At 48.2% G+C, this 20,677-nt stretch overlaps 2 protein-coding genes across 2 annotated transcripts in view; both read right to left on the reverse strand.

Annotated features, from left to right (window-relative positions):
* LOC144324989 (uncharacterized) overlaps window positions 1–19,359 on the reverse strand; it is a 70,761-nt gene extending 51,402 nt beyond the window's left edge. Inside the window, 1 exon segment of the mRNA XM_077916683.1 lies at window positions 19,214–19,359. Within this exon segment, the coding sequence (XP_077772809.1) occupies window positions 19,214–19,359 (146 nt within the window).
* LOC114607337 (uncharacterized) lies at window positions 6,067–19,349 on the reverse strand. Its single transcript, XM_077916633.1, has 6 exons — window positions 19,214–19,349; window positions 12,841–13,346; window positions 12,559–12,640; window positions 12,226–12,305; window positions 9,953–10,079; window positions 6,067–9,861 (listed from the first exon to the last, which is right to left on the reverse strand). Exons 2-6 carry the CDS (start codon window positions 13,252–13,254, stop codon window positions 8,549–8,551), a joined length of 2,016 nt encoding a protein of 671 aa, XP_077772759.1. The 5' UTR covers window positions 13,255–13,346; window positions 19,214–19,349; the 3' UTR covers window positions 6,067–8,548.
* Window positions 19,360–20,677: the final 1,318 nt, after the last annotated feature.

Raw genomic sequence — 20,677 nt, forward strand, 5'->3', positions numbered from 1 at the left:
CCAGCGTGACATCGCTGCTCTGGCGAGCCAGAGCCACACACGGAACGCCGTTTACCTTCCCGCTAGTAAGCGGTCCCTATTTATCTACTTGCACCCGGGGGTTCTTTCAAACTGCTAGGTTGGCAGGCGCTGGGACCGAACAACGGGAGCGCACCCCGCCGCGGGGATTCGAACCGCCGACCTTTCGATCGGCAAGCCCTAGGCGCTGAGGCTTTTACCCACAGCGCCACCCGCGTCCCATTATTGTTAGTAGGTAGGTTTAAAAAGTATTCCCTGGCTTTCTAGTTTCTATCACTTGGTCCAGAGTCAATACACCTGTTTCCATTAAATTCTTCCACAGTATCATCTTTTAAGCAATTTTTTATATAGGGTTTCCCCACAGCGCAAGTTTGGCATGAGAGTATAGATCAACTTTATTTTTATTAGACAATATGTTCCATATCTTTTAAACTGACTTAGTTGTCTCTAGAGTCACCTGGGATTTCAAATATTTTGATCCTAGTACGGTGGTACCTCTGGATACGAACAGGATCCATTCCAGAGCCCCGTTCACATCCAGAAGCGAACGCAACCTACGCATGCGCAGGTCGTAACTCGCCACTTCCACGCATGCACGTGACGTCATTTTGACCGCCTGCACATGCGCGAACGGCAAAACCTGGAAGTTCCGTTACTTCCAGGTTGCTGCGGAGCGCAACCCAAAAGCGCTCAACCTGAAGCACATTTAACCCAAGGTATGACTGTATTCTCCAGCCCACCAAAGGCACTGTATGTGCATATTCTAAGGTCACACACATCGGAAAATTAAGACCAACAATAAGTTTCCAGTATTTAATACATAACAGTAGATATGTATAAAGTAGATAAATATAAAGGCATTTCCTAAACAGGGAGTTTATCATTTGAAAACATGAGATATAGAAACTGCAAGTCCTCTCAAAATATAAATTAATCTGGGAACTATATTCATTTTGAGAACATTCCGCCTTCTCCAAAGGGTAAGGCTCAATGACTTCTGTATATCAATATATGAAGAAATCTCTTTTATTATTTTATTTATATTAAGTTTGACTTTTTTTATCTCTTGGTATTAAGCTGCCTAGATATTGTAGAGATTTGGAACAAATCTGGAATTGATATTCCTTGAAGGAATGTGCAATCAGATTTTGGCCTACTGGCATCAATTCCGATTGGACCAATTAACAGAATAATAGAATAGAATAACCTGATATTGTACCAAAAGCATCTATCATTTGAAATAAGCAATAAAACTAGTTTATATTCAAATGTATGGTGAACTACTCTGTGAAACTCAGTGTTGTCTCATGGTGAAAGCCAAGCGTTCTAAGCAGATATTAAAAAGCAATGGCGAGATAGGACATCCTTGTTTGGTTCCTCAGGCCTAAGGAAAGGTGGCAGAGAGATTACCATTCTCTTTGACTCTTGACGTAGGTGCTTCATAGATTACTTTAATCCCTTTTAAAATATCCAAAGGAAATTCAAATTTAAGTAAAGCTACTTCCATGTACTGTTTACGGATTTTGTCAAAAGCCTTTTCAGCATCTAGCGATATAATTACAAACTGGTCAATAGATTTTATTGCATTAGCCGTGTGGCCATAGCATAATATACATAGAAATAACAACATAAAATGGGGGTGGGGAGGTAAAGATAGATATCGTCCTGGGCGACTACTTTAAAAAAAAAAAAAAAGGATAACAGAAGCGACAGGGGATTTAAAACATCGAGATTTGTCCTAGCTCCACTGTCCTTGTACAATAAGATTATTTGGAACTTTGTTCGATTGTGCGGCGTATCGACTGCGGCTGTGGTGTTAAAGAAGTTAGTGCCGCTTTCTTCTTCATCACACTGAGCAGGAAGTTAGCTGTAATCTCGGTAATCCAACAATCAGAATCCTGCAAAAAAAGGGACACTATCCAGGGCTGGATTGGGAGATGAAGCTTGTTCACGAGAGGAGTTAAAAACTGAAATCTTTCATCTGTCCAGTTGGGACAGAAGAGCATTACATGTTCTATAGTCTCCAAAGCCGTGTCATTACAGGTGCATGTTCTATTTGCAATGGGAACTCTGGAATAACGACCCGACAGAGCTGCTGTAGGAAAACAGTTGAGACGGGCACAGGTAAAGGCCCTTCGCTTAGCCTCCGAAGAAATTGTAAAGCAGTATAGAGGGATCCCCTCAGGGAGTGGAATAGCTAGGGCTAGGCCTGAACACGGCCCTCTTGCATGAGCAGCTGTGTTAGAGAAGTCAAGTTGCTGTAGCTTCTTTTTAATTGGAGATAGGGCCGCTGGACTGATACACTCTAAGTTAAGAACAGTTTTGCAATTCAGATTGAGAAGAGAGCGGAGTTTGAGGTTAATTGTAGTTTTCCAAGGGGAATTATGGATATCTCTTAGGATCAGATTGGAAAAACCACCTCTAATTCGAGCATCCGATGCTAATAGGTGGGAGCTATAAGAAATAGCTCGACTCCATGCTTGTTTTACAATTGAGGGCTGGGCGAACTCAAGTCGTAAAGCTGCACCTGAGACACATCTCGGGACGCCGGAAAGAGATCTCAGAAACATATGAAGTGGGCGATCCAAGCTACCTGATATAGCTGTAGTCCATACTTCACAGCCATATAATAATTTAGGGACAACTTTGGCATTAAATATTTGAATTGCTGCTGGAAGGTGTTTGCCGCCCTTCTGGTGGTAAAATCGGACAATGGCATTAGAGGTCATAGTTGCAGCGAGAAAGGCAGATTGTAGATGGGTGGTCCAGGAGAGATTATAAGTGAATATTAAGCCTAGATATTTAAGGGCTTTTACCTTTTCTAAGTAGCCACCTGTGATCTTAAGCGGCTCCAGCTTGAGTTTGCGGGAACGAGTGAAGTGGAGGACTTTCGATTTTTTATAGTTACCGTATTTTTCTCTCTATTACACGCAGATTTTTTCTCCTAAAAAGGAAGGGGAAATGTCTGTGCGTGTTATGGAGCGAATGTGGGGGGTCCCTGGAGCCGATTAGGGGAGCGCAGGAACAAAAATCAGCAAAAATCAATCGTGCGCGTTGTGTCGGAGAGGGAAACCTGAAAAGAGGAAGTGGTTGCTTTCCTGCATTCTGCCTCAGGGTCTTACTGCCCGCCCTCCTCTGTTTCGTTGCTGTGTTTGCTCAAACGGAACAAAGAGCAGGCAAATCCCCTCCCCTCCAGGCAAGCAGAGGGGAAAGCAGAGGTCTTTCCTTCTAATTCCTCTGTGCTCCTCGCAGGCAGCCAGAAAACATGCAGGAGGAGAGAGAAAGCTGGCTTCGGTTTGTGGAAACTTTTGCCTTTCTTTCCTCCCCTCCCTTCCGTAAAATCCCTCTCCTGCTTTCTTAGCCAGCTGCTTCTCTGCACACCACTCTCTTGTCCCTTCTGTGTTTTTCCTTCACTCCCCACTTAAAATGTAGTTACAAAGCATGGGTCCACATGGATCCTCAGGATCTTTGCATTGGGCCACCCCAAATTCACCATCAGATCACATAGCAGCCTGCCCCCCTAAAATCACACACCCACTGTTGCCTGGGGCTGCAATGGTGCAAAAACGTGGTTAAAAAGCATGGATCCACATGGATCCTCAGGATCTTTGCATTGGGCCACCCCAAATTCACCATCAGATCACATAGCAGCCTGCCCCCCCAAAAAAAATCACACACCCACTGTTGCCTGGGGCTGCAATGGTGCAAAAATGTGGTTAAAAAGCATGGATCCACATGGATCCTCAGGATCTTTGCATTGAGCTACCCCAAATTCACCATCAGATCACATGTCTGTGGCCACAGCATGAAGCACAAAAATGATACATCCACTGTTTCATTCAGAATTTTTTCCCTTGTTTTCCTCCTCTAAAAACGATGTGCGTGTTATGGTCAGGTGTGTGTTATAGAGCGAAAAATACGGTAATATTAAGAGCTTCCGCCTTACAATAGGCGATAAATGCATTAACTGCATTTGCTAGGTCCGCAGCTGTTCTGGATAAGATGACGGCATCATCTGCATAGAAAAGGGAAGCAACGGGGTGGCCTGCTAAGTGAGGAGGATACTTAGATGCTAGCTTCAAAGGGGAAATTGCATCATGAAGATAGAGATTAAACAGTAAAGGGGCCAAGAGACAACCTTGTCGGACGCCCTTGGCCGTTGGGAATGGAGTGGTAAGGGAGCCGTTGGGGCCACTTCGGACGCAAGCTGTGGTGTTTGAGTAAAGGGAAATAACTAGGGAGAGGAGGTGCGGATCAATTCCCAGATGGGCAAGTTTGGACCATAATCTCTGCCTAGGGATGGAATCAAAGGCGGCCTCCAGGTCCATGAAAGCGGCAAATAGGTTGCCTTGCCTTGGTGCAGTGTATTTACTGGCAAGGTGATAGAGAGTTAGACAGTGGTCCATGGTTGATGCTGACTTTCGGAAGCCAATCTGTTCTAGCGGTAGAATGTTCCTCTCCTGGACCCATGAAAGAAGTTCTTCCAGTAAAACAGCGGCAAATATTTTCCCCGGAATAGATAATAAGCTGATGGGGCGATAGTTCCTAGGGATGTTTGGCTGGCCGCCTTTGAAGATCGGAACTATTATAGCTTCTCTCCAGGAGTCGGGGATGTCTAGGGCGGAGGAGATAGCGGTGAATACAGGAGTCAGCTGTTCGCTCCACCAAAGAGGATCAGTCAGGAAAAGGTCCAACGGGACCATGTCTGGGCCGGGGGCCTTATTCCTTCGCATGGACATTATGATGTTGAAGATGCAAGTTGAGGTAAAGTTTATTGAGGAAGTGGGACTAAGAGAACAAGGACAGAGGTCCGACGGGGATTGAAGGAGATCTGTAAGATGATTTGGAGAAGCGAAACTGGTTGTATAATAGGCAGTCCATTCATCAGCGGAAATCTGGGTAGCTGAATTGAGTGGTGCCGAAGGTCTAACTAAGCGCCAGAAGGAGCGGGAGTCATGCCTCTCTACAGCCGAACGAAGAGTGGACCAAGCCTCAAGGATGTGCTGCTGTTTCTTGCAATGAATCATGTTTCTGTATGTCCTTTTAATATCTATGAGCTTTGCACGGGTTTGGGGGTCGTTGGAAAATTTGATGATTCTGACCATTTTCCTAATTCGCCTTCTTAGGGCTTTACATTCCTTGTCAAACCTTTACAAACTGGTCTTTATCTTTATTTTGATCTACCAAATCCACCATTAATCTAATATTATCTGCAGTTTGTCTCACTTTTATAAAGCCGGTCTGGTCACCCTTGACTGGCTATTACCTGATGAATTTGCTAGAGTCCTACCAAAAGTGTCCAAGCTCTTGGAAAGAAATCCTCCATAAACTTAGTTGCTTGAGCCCGCGTAGGAGAATTGGTAACCCCATTACTATCCATGAGAGTTGAGATTCCAAAATAGTGAGGCTTTTACTTGAGTTGTTTTCACACAAGACAAGATGCACGTTCTCCCTCTGCTGCTGGCTTTCTAGCTGTGGCCTTGAAGCACACTCCTCCAATCCTCTCCCTGGAGCTGATCCTGCCTTCCCTTCCTGACAGCTGGGGACCTGAGCACTAAGGAAGTTCTCCGGCTGGTGCGGTGGTCAGTTTCCCTTGGACAGAACACCCATGTACCACTCAAAGACTTTTCATTCTTCCACTCTCACTTCTCCTCTTCAGCAGTGCAATGTAGCAGCAGCAGCAGCAAAAAAAGCTGATCCTATTCTGGGCTGCAACAAGTTCCCTCCCCTTTCTCCTCCTTCTGAAAAGTTTCTGCCCCATGTGTCTCCTTAGCATGAACAGAAAGTTCCTGTCTCGGGACTATTTTGGACTCTTGGCACCCTTCCCAGGAAAGGGGAATGAGAGCGGTTCAGCATATCCAAAGATGCTGCAGCTGAATGAGATAAAAGTCAGTTCTCAGGCTTGAGTATTCTTGGCAATGACAGAGCCTATTCATTAGCTGTTTGAAGCCTTCTCGTACTGATAAAAGAATAACATTTTTCCTATGCATCTTGTGAGAAAAGCAGAGAAAAGCTGTTTTGGATTTTTTTTAGAAGACAAAAGGAATTTTGGACAGTTTTGAGGCCTGGGGTGATTATTGAGGGGGGGGTTGACTTTGGGCCTTGGTGGGGTCACCTATCCTCACCTCCTTCAGTTCCTTTGATGATATTTCCCCAGTCTTCCAGTTCTGGAAGACTGGTCCGCTGTATGAATTATTTGCTGGGAAGTGAGATGGGCGCTTCGAATGAAGCTCTTTCCACATTCTGAGTGTCCTAGTGTCCAAGTATCCCAGTGTCCAAGTGTTCCAGGGTCATGGAGAAAAAGCAGTAAAACAACTCCCACGACCCCCCTGCGATGTTTCCTGAAAAAATTGGAAAGACGCCACAAAAGTAGATGATTGAGGATTTAAAACCTGGTGAAAAATAGACTCCAAACACTTATGTGAAGTTGCCTGACCCTCCCCCATGGCTTAGGAAAAGTAGAACTGTGACTACCCAAGCCAAACTGTGCTCAGTATGGCAGCAAGTACAAGTTTAAAAACCCCACCAGTCTTGTCAGTCCCAGGAGAAATGGAGGAAGGAGTAATTTGGCCCCCTCCAACCTACACACCAATTGCACCCGTTGCTGCACAAGGGTTGCCAAATCTGGGAGCAGGCGAGGGGTGAGGGCACTGGTCCTTTCCCCCTGCCCAGATGGACACAGGTCCTTCCCCCCCTTGCACAGGCTAAGGATCCCCAACTCCCAAGAAAAGAGGATGAGGAGAAAGGGGAGGGAACTGGAAGGGAAATATATGCTCTGTGCAAATGGCTGTGAACTCGTGCTTGTTTTGTGAACTATCACACTTGCTCCTTCTACCAGTTCATGGATGGTAGAAATAAAGCTTTTTCTCCGAAACTATTCCTTGAGTGTCTGTTGACTCCCATTTTCCCTTTCCCGGGTGCAATATTTTTTCCCACCCGAGGGCAAAGTCTCATAAGGCTACAGGGTCACCTGTCCTCACCTCCTTCAGTTCCTTTGATGATATTTCCCCAGTCTTGCAGTTCTGGAAGACTGGTCCGCTGTATGAATTATTTGCTGGGAAGTGAGATGGGCGCTTCGAATGAAGCTCTTTCCACATTCTGAGCACTGGTATCATTTGTCTCCTGTGTGAATTCTTTGATGGACGGAGAGCTGGGCACTCTGACTGAACCTTTTTTTACATTCAAAGCACTCATACGGTTTCTCCCCTGTATGAATTCTTTGATGGGGAGTGAGACTTTCCTTCCAAGCGAAGCTCTTTCCACATTCCATGCACTGATATGGTTTGTCCTTGCAGTGAGTTCTTTGATGCGAACTGAGATGGGAGTACCGACTGAAGCTCTTTCCACATTCCAAGCACTGAAATAGCTTCTCACCTGTATGAATTGTTTGATGGGACACGAGACCAATTCTCTGACTGAATCTCTTACCACATTCCAAGCACTCAAAGGGCTTCTCCCCTGTATGGATTCTTTGATGGGACACGAGACCAATTCTCTGACTGAATCTCTTCCCACATTCCAAAGGGTGCTCATCAATGGTTCCTCTTCATCCTGGAGAAGAGTGACTAGTGGGGTGCCACAGGGTTCTGTCTTGGGCCCCGTCTTATTCAACATCTTTATCAACGACTTGGATGATGGACTCAAGGGCATCCTGATCAAATTTGCAGATGACACCAAACTGGGAGGGGTGGCTAACACCCCAGAGGACAGGATCACACTTCAAAATGACCTTGACAGATTAGAGAACTGGGCCAAAACAAGCAAGATGAACTTTAACAGGGAGAAATGTAAAGTATTGCACTTGGGCAAAAAAAATGAGAGGCACAAATACAAGATGGGGGACACCTGGCTTGAGAGCAGTACATGTGAAAAGGATCTAGGAGTCTTGGTTGACCACAAACTTGACATGAGCCAACAGTGTGACGCGGCAGCTAAAAAAGCCAATGCAATTCTGGGCTGCATCAATAGGAGTATAGCATCTAGATCAAGGGAAGTAATAGTGCCACTGTATTCTGCTCTGGTCAGACCTCACCTGGAGTACTGTGTCCAGTTCTGGGCACCACAGTTCAAGAAGGACACTGACAAACTGGAACGTGTCCAGAGGAGGGCAACCAAAATGGTCAAAGGCCTGGAAACAATGCCTTATGAGGAACGGCTAAGGGAGCTGGGCATGTTTAGCCTGGAGAAGAGGAGGTTAAGGGGTGATATGATAGCCATGTTCAAATATATAAAAGGATGTCACATAGAGGAGGGAGAAAGGTTGTTTTCTGCTGCTCCAGAGAAGCGGACACGGAGCAATGGATCCAAACTACAAGAAAGAAGATTCCACCTAAACATTAGGAAGAACTTCCTGACAGTAAGAGCTGTTCGACAGTGGAATTTGCTGCCAAGGAGTGTGGTGGAGTCTCCTTCTTTGGAGGTCTTTAAGCAGAGGCTTGACAACCATATGTCAGGAGTGCTCTGATGGTCTTTCCTGCTTGGCAGGGGGTTGGACTCGATGGCCCCTGTGGTCTACTCCAACTCTATGATTCTATGATTCCAAGCACTCAAAGGGCTTCTCCCCTGTATGGATTCTTTGATGCCGCATGAGACCAATTCTCTCACTGAATCTCTTCCCACATTCCAAGCACTCAAAGGGCTTCTCCCCTGTATGGATTCTTTGATGCCGCATAAGAGATGCTTGACGAGTGAAGCTCTTCCCACATTCCAAGCACTCAAACACCTTCTCCCCTGTATGGATTCTTTGATGGGACACAAGACCTGCTCTTTGAATGAAGCTCTTCCCACATTCCAAGCACTCAAAGGGCTTCTCCCCTTTATGAGTTCTTTGATGTGAAGCCAGACAATCCTTCCGGCTAAAGCTCTTCCCACATTCCATGCACTGATATGCTTTCTTCTCGCTGTGACTTCTTTCATGTGAAGTGAGACTGCTCTTCTGACTGAAGCTTTCTCCACATTCCAAGCACTGATACGGTTTTTCCCCTGTATGAATTCTTTGATGGGAAGTGAGAATTTGCTTCCGAATGAAGCTCTTTCCACATTCCAAGCACTGATATGGTTTCTCCCCTGTATGAGTTTTTTGATGGGATGTGAGACTTCTTTTCTGGATGAAGCTCTTTCCACATTCCAAACACTGATATGGTTTCTCTCCAGTATGAATTATTTTATGGCCTGTGAGACTTCTTTTCTGGATGAAGCTCTTTCCACATTCCAAACACTGATATGGTTTCTCTCCAGTATGAATTATTTTATGGCCTGTGAGACTACTTTTGTGGATGAAGCTCTTTCCACATTCCAAACACTGATATGGTTTCTTCCCTGTATGAATTCTTTGATGGGTTTTGAGATGGGCACTCTGACTGAACCTCTTTCCACATTCCAAGCACTGATATAATTTCTCCCCTGTATGAATTCTTTGATGGGAAGTCAGATTTTCCTTCCGTGTGAAGCTCCTTCCACATTCCAAACATTGATATGGTTTCTCTCCACTATGAATTCTTTGATGAAGAGTGAAATTATGCTTCTGACTGAAGCTCTTTCCACATTCCAAGCACTGATATGGTTTCTCCCCTGTATGAATTCTTTCATGGGTTGTTCGATTGACCTTCCAGGCGAAGCTCTTTCCACATTCCAAGCACTTATAGGGTTTCTCCACGCTGTGAGTTCTTTTATGGGAACGGAGATACGATTTCCGAATGAACCTCTTTCCACATTCCAAGCACTGATATGGTTTCTCCCCTGTATGAATTCTTCTGAAGCTTTCTATACGCTCCAAATATTGATACCGCTTCTCCATTGTGTAGATTTGGTCTCCCTCATTCTTCCTTTCTGATTCATCACCATCTGCAACAAAAAAGAAACGGATCACAGCCTCAGGGACTGAATTTCAAAAAGAATTCCAAAAGAGATATTGTAATCCAAAAAGCAGCCTTACCAAGAGAATCCATGATCCCACGATTCTCCTCCATGACTTCCTTATACAGAGCTCTTTGGTCAGGATCCAGCAACTCCCATTCCTCATCTGTGAAATGAACAGCTACATCTTCAAAGCACACCAGACCCTAAAATAAAAAGGGAAAGGTCCCCTTCTTAGACAGCATACAGATTATCTACTATACATTGCTCTGTTGTTTTCTGCCTGTTCATTGCTGTTTTGTTTTAATGTAATTGTTTTGCGGTACATTTTTATTATGGATGCATATTTTAATGTTTTAACAAAACTTGTTTTTTTGTGTGTGTGTATTTTAATGACTGGTATTAAGCTTTTGGGGGAATGGATGGAATGCCACATGGTGATCTTCAAATACCGTGTTTTTCTCTCTATAACGCGCACATTTTTTCTCCTACAAAGTAAGGGGAAATGTCTGTGCGTGTTATTGAGCGAATGTGTGGTCCCTGGAGCCGACTGACCCGAGTGCAGGGGCAAAAATCAGATCGCGCGGAGAAGGGAAGGCTGCAGAAGCGAGGCTGCTGCTTTCCTGCATTCTGCCTCAGGGTCTTACTGCCCACCCGCTTCTGTTTTCGGTTGCTGTGTTTGCTCAAACGCAACAAAGAGCAGGGAAATCCCCAGCCCTCCTGGCAAGCAGAGGGAAAAGGAAAGGACTGCGTCCCTCCTTCTAATTCCTTCCTAGTCACACTGCGCGCAGGCTCCAGCCCAACCGGCTCAGGTTCCGTCGGCTAGGAGCGCAGCCGACAGCCACCACCTCCTCCTCTCCGTGCTCCAGTGCTGCGTCCAGCATTCTAGGGACTCGCAGGCAGCCGGAAAACATGCAGGTTGGAGGGGGGGAAGGCTGGCTTGGGAGGGGGGAACTTTTGCCTTCTTTTCCTCCCTCCCGTTAAGCCCCTCTCCTGCATAGTTAGCCAGCTGCTTCTCCACACACCCCTCTCGTGCTCCTTGTCCCTTCTGTTTTTCCTTCCCTCCCCACTTAAAAAGTGGTTACAAAGCACGGATCCACATGGATCCTCGGGATCATTGCATTGGGTCACCCCAAATTCACCATCAGATCACATAGCATGTCCATGGCTACAGCCTGCACCAAAAAAACCACGCACCCACTGTTGCTTGGGGCTGCAATGGTGCAAAAACGTGGTTACAAAGCATGGATCCACATGGATCCTCAGGATCTTTGCATTGGGTCACCCCAAATTCACCATCAGATCACATAGCATGTCCATGGCTACAGCCTGCACCATAAAAATCACGCACCCACTGTTGCCTGGGGCTGCAATGGTACAAAAACCTGGTTACAAAGCATGTATCCACATGGATACTCAGGATCTTTGCATTGGGTCAGCCTAAATTCACCATCAGATCACATAGCATGTCCATGGCTACAGCCTGCACCAAAAAAATCACGCACCCACTGTTGCCTGGGGCTGCAATGGTGCAAAAACGTGGTTACAAAGCACAGATCCACATGGATTCTCAGGATTTTTGCATTGGGCTACCCCAAACTCACCATCAAATCACATGTCTGTGGCCACAGCATGAATCACAAAAATGATTCATCCACTATTTCTTTCAGAATTTTTTTTCTTGTTTTCCTCCTCTAAAAACTACGTGCGTGTTATGGTCAGGTGTGTGTTATAGAGCGAAAAATACGGTAATTCTCTCTGCTCATCGATTCCAGTTTCCCAGATGGAAGGATCCTCTCTTTGCTTTCCCCATCTACTGTTCTGGAGGTGGGGGGAACCTTCACAATGCATTAAAGTCAACTTCAGGGGGTACTGCGGGTCACGGGGAGGGGAATGAGGGGAAAGGTGAATTCTGGCCACTGTTTTTATGATTTGTCAACTGCTTAGAAGCCTATTTCAGCATTAAATGTTAAATCTGTAAATAAAACTGCAACTACTGATAAATAATAGTGGTACCTCGTATTACATACGCTTCAGGTTAAAGACTCCGCTAACCCAGAAATAGTGCTTCAGGTTAAGAACTTTGCTTCAGGATAAGAACAGAAATCGTGCTCCAGCAGTGCAGCGGCAGCAGGAGGCCCCATTAGCTAAAGTGGTGCTTCAGGTTAAGAACAGTTTCAGGTTAAGAACGGACCTCCAGAACGAATTAAGTACGTAACCAGAGGTACAATTGTATTTGCAACATTCAGGAGGCTAGTCAACGTGAGGTGATTGTTCACCATTCTCAGAACAAGAGAAGGAGGAGAGAGATTCATCAGGGACTCTTTCGCCACAATCCTTCATTCTCCCTACCTGATCTGGTTCCATGGCTGCTGCTTCTCTGCCTTCATGCAAAGATGGATAAGCATCTCTTGCCAGCATCATTCTGTCACCTGTGAGAGACAAAGGTAAGTGGCAGGCCATTTTCACATGCTTCTCTTAGAGGTAAAGCAGTGCATCTCTAACTACAGGTGGGCCTGTAAAAAAGTCTCACCTACTGAGTGCATTTTGACATTTGTATCTTAGCTAGGTAAAAATACATGTCCCCACTTTGGGCTCTTGGCCCCTAGTGTCCTCCCCACAGATGAGTGGCAAAATCTACAGAATGTGTGACCAAATGGGGAAAAAACCCTCCTTCCTCCTTACCCAGTAGTCTCTCTTTGGTCTCCAATGGAGTCTTCTCTGCCTCAGAGGAATCCAGGCCCGTTTCTGCAAAGATAATCTTTCCCTGAAAGGGCAAAAGGGATTGGAAGCAGAGAATGGAGAGAAACATTAGAAAAAGACTGGGAGAGGCAAAAGCTTTAGGGGTATCCGATCTCATTCCTTGGAGGCTTTCCAAAAAAGGTTGGGGGATTAAGAGAGAATTTTGGGATACTCTCCCTCCTTTTCGGAGCCCCTTGGGAATATCCAGAGGCAAGTCTCTCTCACCTGCTGCTCTGCCTGCTTCCTCTCCTCTGCCTGACTCAGGAGGAATCCTTCGGCCAGGGCCACCGCCTGGGAACTGGTCTCCGCTCCACATTCTCTCACCCAGCTCTCCATCTCCGGTGGAAGGACAGCCAGGAACTGCTCCAAGACCACCAGGTCCAGCATCTCGGCTTTTGTGTGCCTTTCTGGCTTCAGCCACTGACAGTCAAGGTGGTAGAGTCGGCTGCAAACCTCTCGAGGTCCTTTGGCCTCCTGGTAGCAGAACTGCCTGAAATTTTGTCTTTCCACTACTGAGCTGAAGGTGTTCTCCTCAACCTGGATCTTCAGCAGACAGTTTTCCCAGATTCCACCGCTGCTCCCAGTTTGGATGGCATGGCCTCTTCCAGCTTCAGGGCCAGCGGATTCTGGCTCATCCATCTGGGCTCTGTGGAATCCCCCAAGAGATCGGAAGAAAGCTCTTGGTCCTACTGCCAAGTTCTGTCTTTCCTAAGTAGAGGCCTTTGCAAATCCTACCAAGCAAATACATTGTTCTGTTATGAAATTGATACACAACCAGGAAAAGAAAAAGATTTCCGGAATCTTATTAGGAACCGGGGCTGGACTGCAGCAAGCCCAGACTCTGAACTTTCTTTTTCAAAAAAGGAAAAGGAGAAGCCGGCGTCCAGCCCTACTAGACGTTACTATGCAAAATGTGCAGGAAACATTGCAAAGGTCTCTCAAATGAATCAGCTTAGTTGCTCCTGCCTTTCAGTGTTTTCAGTCAATGAAAGAAGACAGAACTGTGATTGACAAGTGAGTCATTTGTACAAGTGTAATTTTGACACTAGGCTAGGGCCTCTGCAGCCGCTGCAACCTTCCAACAGTTTGACCTCACCCCCAAAGGCACACTCTCCCATTGTCTCCTGAGGCAGATGGATGCCAACCAACCAATCCACCCTGGGATCCTCAAGAGCTGCTCTCCCTCCCTCCCACAGTTCAGTGACCATTTCCTTCCTGCTTCTGTCTCATTTTCTAGCCACTTGGCATGTGCAAAGTTCTCAAGACAAACTGCTGGGGTGGAATCCCCTTTTCTTAGGTCTGAGGGCCAAAGGATAGCACTATAAACAAGTGAGAAGGGCTCACATTCCTCCTATGATTGCAAATAAATTCTCTGTTTGTAAGTGCCCCTTTCCAGCTCCAGCCAGCTTCCCACCACTGTCCCCTTGGAGCAGAGATGACATGGCCAGGGTACTCTCTGCTGTGGATCAGATAGGATCATCGCAATGCCCTCTAAGTGGAACTGCTCTTGAGGATGGTTCAGAATCTGCTCCAGATTGTTGGCTGGGCTCCCTTTCTTTATGAAGGGCATTTCTTTCCCCCCTTTTTCTCCAAGGAGCATCCATGGGTCTACCCCATGTCATTGAATCCCTCCTATTACAACCCCTGAGAACACATTTAATTCCTGTTTTAAAACAGCTGCATTGGTGGTCCCTTCATTTCCAGGTCCAATTCAAAGTGCTCACAGGAGTATAATAGAATAATAGGGATTTATTATTTACCCCCCACCCATCTGGCTGGGTTTCCCCAGCCCCTCTGGGACGCTCCCAACCAAATATTAAAAACACAATACAGCATGAAACATTAAAAACTGCCCTGAACAGGGAGGGGTTCACTTAGCCCCCCCCCCAATATGTGAAGAACCACCTTCTTCCCTACAGACCCTCTGGGCTGTGAAATTTGGCAGGGGGGCCCTCTTGGTAGCTTCACTCCCTTGAGAGTCTTGGGGTGGCCCAAGAGAGGGCATCCTGGGGGCAGACCCCCCCTTGGGGGATTCCCTCCCCACACAGGCACCTCCCCCTCATTCCCAAGGCCTCGGACAACGGAGGACCCAGCCTGTTCCTCTGATTATTTGTTTTAAAGTATTTTAAAATGGTGGCACTCTGCTCTGGAACAGCGGTAATAGTAGTGAAAATACCAACAAACAATAATAAAAATAATAATAACATAAAGCCTCAAGCGTGGAAAAAAAAGCCTCAAGTTCCACACAGACCTTCCAGAAACGGGGGTGTGTGTGTGTGGGTGTGTGGGTGTGTGTGTGTGGAATCTGCAGTTTTGAGCATTTGCCTCAATCTCAGGCGCTGACCTCTAATAATGAACCATATGTTGCAGATATTCCTGTAAACTGATTGTGATATACAAATGACAAGAGAAGACTCGGTCAGTTTATCTGTATCCTTTCTTCTTCCTAGTTGTCTCCCATGAGGTATTTTCCCTCAGAGCCAGAACAGAGTGTGGGGGGTGCAGTGCCTCCGAGGTTCCAGCAGAGGGCAGGAGCCCCCCCTCTCTCTCTGATTGGCTGCCAGCCCTTTTGGAGGGAAAATCCGAGGAGCCCTTTCTGAGGGAAAGAGTTGGGCAGGGCCTGATCAGAGAGGGGTATTATTATTATTATTATTATTATTATTATTCGGAGAGGCTCTTTTCTGAGGGAGAACTGGCTCTGATCTGAGGGGAGAATCTCTCTAGCCAGAAGAAGGAGTCTCACAGCTTAGAGAGGAAGATGCCCCAGTGGAGGGTCTGGGGAGAATATGGAGGCAGGAATTAATCTGGAGGTCTGAGGAGGCAGGAGAGGGAGGAGCTGTGGGAAGATGGACTAAACCAGTGTCTCCTTCCAGTCAGGAGGGGAGAGATCTCTAGGAAAAGGAGACCCCCTGTAGTGATGTTAGGAAATGGCCTGTGAGGGACAGTGGAGCCAGAGTGGAGTGGGGGGTGCAGTGCCTCCGAGGTTCCAGCAGGGGGCGGGAGCCTCTCTCTGTCTCTGATTGGCTGCCAGCCCTTTTGGAGGGAAAATCCGAGGAGCCCTTTCTGAGGGAAAGAGTTGGGCAGGGCCTGATCTGAGAGGGGAGGTGGGGATTTTATTATTATTTTATAACAATAGTAATTATTATTATTCAGAGAGGCTCTGTCTGAGGGAAGAATCTCTCTAGCCAGAAGAAGGAGTCTCACAGCAGCTTAGAGAGGAAGATGACCCAGTGGAGGGTCTGGGGAGAGTATGGAGGCAGGATTTACCGCATTTTTTGCTCTATAATTCCCCTCCTAAAAAGTAACGGGAAATGTGTGTGTCTTATGGAGCGAATGCAGGCTGCGCAGCTATCCCAGAAGCCAGAACAGCAAGAGGGATCATTGCTTTCGCTGCGCAGCGATCTCTCTTGCTGTTCTGGCTTCTGAGATTCAGAATAATTTCTTTCTTGTTTTCCTTCTCCAAAAACTAGGTGTGTCTTGTGGTCTGGTGTGTCTTACAGAGTGAAAAATACAGTACAGTGGTGCCTCGCAAGACGAAAGGAATCCGTTCCGCGATTCTCTTCGTCTAGCGGTTTTTTCGTCTTGCGAAGCAACCGTATTAGCGGCTAAGCGGATTAGCGCTATTAGCGGTTTAGCGGCTATTAAAGGCTTAGCGGCTGAGCTGCTAAAAGGCTATTAACGGCTTAGCGGCTTGGAAAAAGGGGAGGAAAGCGGGGGGGAAATCGCAAGACTTGCAAGACGTTTCCGTCTTGCGAAGCAAGCCCATAGGGAAAATCGTCTTGTGAAGCAACTCAAAAACGGAAAACCCTTTTGTCTAGCGGGTTTTCCCCGTCTTGCGAGGCATTCATTTTGCGGGGCACCACTGTAATCTGGAGGTCTGAGTTTGAGGAGGCAGGAGAGGGAGGAGCTGTGGGGAAATGGACTAAAGCAGGGTCTCCTTCCAGTCAGAAGGAGAGAGATCTGCTAGGAAAAGAAGACCCCCCAAACAAATAACAAGGGCTAAGAAGATCCCCTGGGTCTGTGGGAAATCCCTCAGGAGTGGGATGGCTAAGAGAGGTGGACCGGCGAAAAGTGCCCCTCGCTCAGGAACCAAAGTATTAGGCAAAGAAGGAAGCTGTGCTGTATTAAAAGTATTTAAGTGTAACCCTGGTCATAACGAAGTAAATGAACAGAAACCGAGTTAATTCTTTTACCTCCTATGGTAGAAACCTGAACTTCCCACTGAAGTGCAACAAGAGAGCTTTTAGCGACTGAAGTTTAAGAAAAGCTGTGCATGTACTACAGTGAGATATTTCTATTTAGTTTAAGTAATAAGCCAACTTTTCTTTGGAAGAATGCACCTCCTGACCCCAAATTTGTTTCATGGACCTCTTAATTTGTAAATAAGACTGTTCTTGTCCGTTCAGCTCCTGCCTAAGTCTCTAAATAACTAAGTTTCCCCTCTCACAAGATCCTCACAAGGGAGCCTGTGGGAAATTGCAGAAATTCGTGTAATTTACACATCATGAGGTAGGTCTGGTATATTTAATGGGGGGCAGTTAGTGGAGTGAATCCACTCCTTTCTTAGATGATGGTCACTGGTGGGATCCAAGAGCCCAAAGCAGGGTGCATCCATTTTCACATAACTAAAATAAGAAATGGCTGCCAATGTCCAAATGCCCTCGGCACGTGAGGCTTTTTCTGTGGCCCACCTCTCGTTCACCATGCACAGCTCCACCTCTGACTTCTCATTCCCCTTTCTGTCTCACAGATGGCGGAGGGATTCTGGCAAGACGGCCTCATCCATCTTTTCTTGGTGGCGTAGGAGAAGTCGCGGCTGTGGAACCAGACGAGGTGGGGAGAAGGAGCATTGGGGGGGGGGAGAAGAGGCCGGGGGGTGTAGTGAGGTGGACCTGCTATATTTAATGGGGAGCAGTTGGCGGGGTGTATGGACGCGGGTGGCGCTGTGGGTAAAAGCCTCAGCGCCTAGGACTTGCTGATCGAAAGGTCGGTGGTTCGAATCCCCGCGGCGGGGTGCGCTTCCGTTGTTCGGTCCCAGCGCCTGCCAACCTAGCAGTTCGAAAGCACCTCCGGGTGCAAGTAGATAAATAGGGACCGCTTACTAGCGGGAAGGTAAATGGCGTTTCCGTGTGCAGCTCTGGCTCGCCAGAGAAGCGATGTCACGCTGGCCACGTGACCCGGAAGTGTCTCCGGACAGCGCTGGCCCCCGGCCTCTTGAGTGAGATGGGCGCACAACCCTAGAGTCTGGCAAGACTGGCCCGTATGGGCAGGGGTACCTTTACCTTTACTTTTAGTTGGCGGGGTGAATCCGTTACACATGGGGGGGGAGATAAAGCCTAAACAGGGGTCAACAACCTTTTTCAGCAGGGGGCTGGTCCACCGTCCCTCAGACCTTGTGGGGGGCAGTACTATATTTGGGGGGGGATGAACGAATTCCTCAGCCCCACATATAACCCAGAGATGCATTTTCAAAAAAAGGACACATTCCGGATTTACCCCGCCTCCTCCAAGCAGGAAGGGAGCACCCACTCCGGCAGGGAGGCACTGACCCCCCCCCCGGCCCAGCCAGCCCCCTCTCCCTGCTCTTTCTCATCCTCCAAGAGGGGCTCAGACTGATCCCAGCACTTAGTCCGCATCCTCCAGCCTGACTGACTGGAACTCCACAGGACTAGACTGGGCTCTGGAGACCCAGGAGACTCCTCGGCTATTGCAGCAAACTCAAGTCTGGGGGGATGAAAGCCATTGCTTCTCCACAAAGCGGTGAGCAGCCTTTGCTATAATAATAATAATAATAATAATAATAATAATAATAATAATAATAATAATAATCTATTTGTACCCCGCCAACTCTGGGCGGCTTCAAAAAAAAATATATTAAAATACTCTAATACATCAAACATTAAAAGCTTCCCTAAAGAGGGCTGCCTTCAGATGTCTTCTAAAAGTCTGGTAGTTGTTGTTCTCTTTGACATCTGGTGGGAGGGCGTTCCACAGGGAGGGCGCCACCACCGAGAAGGCCCTCTGCCTGGTTCCCTGTAACTTGGCCTCTCGCAGTGAGGGAACCACCAGAAGGCCCTTGGCGCTGGATCTCAGTGTCCGGGTACAATGATGGGGGGGGCGCTCCTTCAGATATACTGGACCGTTTAGGGCTTTAAAGGTCAGCACCAACACTTTGAATTGTGCTCGGAAACGTACTGGGAGCCAATGTAGGTCTTTCAAGACCGGTGTTATGTGGTCTTGGCGGCTGCTCCCAGTCCCCAGTCTGGCTGCCACATTCTGGATTAGTTGTAGTTTCTGGGTCACCTTCAAAGGCAGCCCCACACCCGCCTGCCTCCTGTCCCCAAAAACAGTACTTCTGCTTGTCAGGATTCAACCTCAATCTGTTAGCCGCCAGTTTGCTGTAAAGGAAGAACAGGGTTGCAGCCCTCCTGCAAAACCGCCCCCCCCCGGCTTGCCAGAGAGCAAGGAGGGGGTCAGGACCCTCTACTCGCTGATATTGGGGGGGCACGCATGATCTGAACATGGGCCCCCTGCACCCTCGCCTGCAGCCCTGGGACCCCCTTCTCCCCCAAAGGGAGGAAAGAGAGAGGCGACTCACCAGATTGCAGCAGGAGCCAGCCAGGCAGCAAAGCTTGCAAAGGAGACACACAAAACATCCACGCTTGCAGGAAGTGACCCGCCCCCTGGCAAGGGGGGTGCAGGACCCTGGGGGGCATGCATGATCTGAACACGGCCCCCCTGCATCCCCGCCTGCAGCCCTGGGACCCCCTTCTCCCCCAAAGGGAGGAAAGAGAGAGGAGACTCACCAGATTGCAGCAGGAGCCAGCCAGGCAGCAAAGCTTGCAAAGGAGACACACGAAACATCCACCGCCCGCCCCCCCCCCCTTGCAGGAAGTGACTTGGGAGGGAGGGAGGGGCTTTGGTTCTGGAAGACCTGCCCCCCTTCTGTCCTCCCCTCTCTAGGAATTCGGCTCAGTTCCTTTTAACCCTTGGCAAGACGAGCGCCCCCAGCTCATCCCCTCCCCCCTCTCTCTCTGCGTTTTCTTCCTCCAGAGCCGGAGCGCAGGAGGAGCCCCGCCCATTCCACACCCCCAGAGATGCTGTGTTTTGGGGGATCTGAGCAGGTCTCCCCCTTGGCCAGAAAAAGCTTGCAGGGGAAGCGTGCCCCCCCCCGGGCTGCATCTCCTTTCATCCCCATCCTTGCCTCCTGCTTGGCTGTAGCCAAAACCAGACAAGAAGGAACCAGATCCCACGTGCAGCTGAGCCACGTTCACGGGTCGCCCTTCCCCGCAAGGCTGCGGGCGTGGCGAGTTGAGGGGGGTGGTGGAAGGGGGTGGGTGTTGGGGGGTCCCACCCCTTCAAGGCAGCGTGCCTCTCCCACCCCCTTTCTTCCTTCCAGTCTTCTGGGGGCCTGATCCTGGCTGCGATGCTTTGGAGGGGGCCATTGTCAGGTGGGGATGTGCGCGTGAGTCTTGGGGGGGGGGCTGAGCAGAAAGGAAGGATGCAAGCGGAGAAGCCTTTTCCTGCTGCCTGACTCCCCCCCCCCCCCGCCCTCCATCGGCTGGGAAGACATCGTGGCCCTTGCCTCTGGACCTGGGAGATGTAAAGGATGATAGGAGGGGCAGAGGGGGGAATTTGGCAAAGGAAGCAGAGTAAGGGCTGCAAAAAAGAGGGGAATCTAGTCTTTTCTGGGAGTGAGCTAGTTTACTGGGTAGTTAAAAAGAGAGGGCACTGTACAAAAATGGGGATCTAGCGGGGGGGTGCTGTTGGGGCTCCGTGCAGCCTGAAAGTTAGGGAGATCAGATTGGGGAGCTGGGAGGGGAAGCGGTTTCCTCCGAGTTGTGGCCCATCCCAGGTGAAGCCCGAGTCTCTGCACCTCCTTCTTTGAAGCCCAGGAAGACACCTCTGCCACTGTAATCCACTGGTCTACAGATGCCTCAGAGGGTTGAGACCCTGGGGAGATGTCCTCAGGGTCTGAAGTCCCAGGTCCTAGATTGCAGTTCCCAAACATTTTTGGGCCGCAGCTCCCCCCCCCCCCCAACACCCCTAGTGCCTCTTACCA

This window comes from Podarcis muralis, chromosome 12, assembly GCF_964188315.1.
Source record: "Podarcis muralis chromosome 12, rPodMur119.hap1.1, whole genome shotgun sequence".
Lineage (NCBI taxonomy): Eukaryota > Metazoa > Chordata > Lepidosauria > Squamata > Lacertidae > Podarcis > Podarcis muralis.

Coding starts and splice junctions, on each gene's coding strand:
- LOC114607337 (XM_077916633.1), bottom strand. CDS start 13,254: ATGGATGAGCCAGAATCCGCTGGCCCTGAAGCTGGAAGAGGCCATGCC. Junction 12,306..12,558: donor GACCAAAGAGAGACTACTGG/GTAAGGAGGAAG, acceptor TGTCTCTCACAG/GTGACAGAATGATGCTGGCA. Junction 9,862..9,952: donor TGGGATCATGGATTCTCTTG/GTAAGGCTGCTT, acceptor TTTTTGTTGCAG/ATGGTGATGAATCAGAAAGG.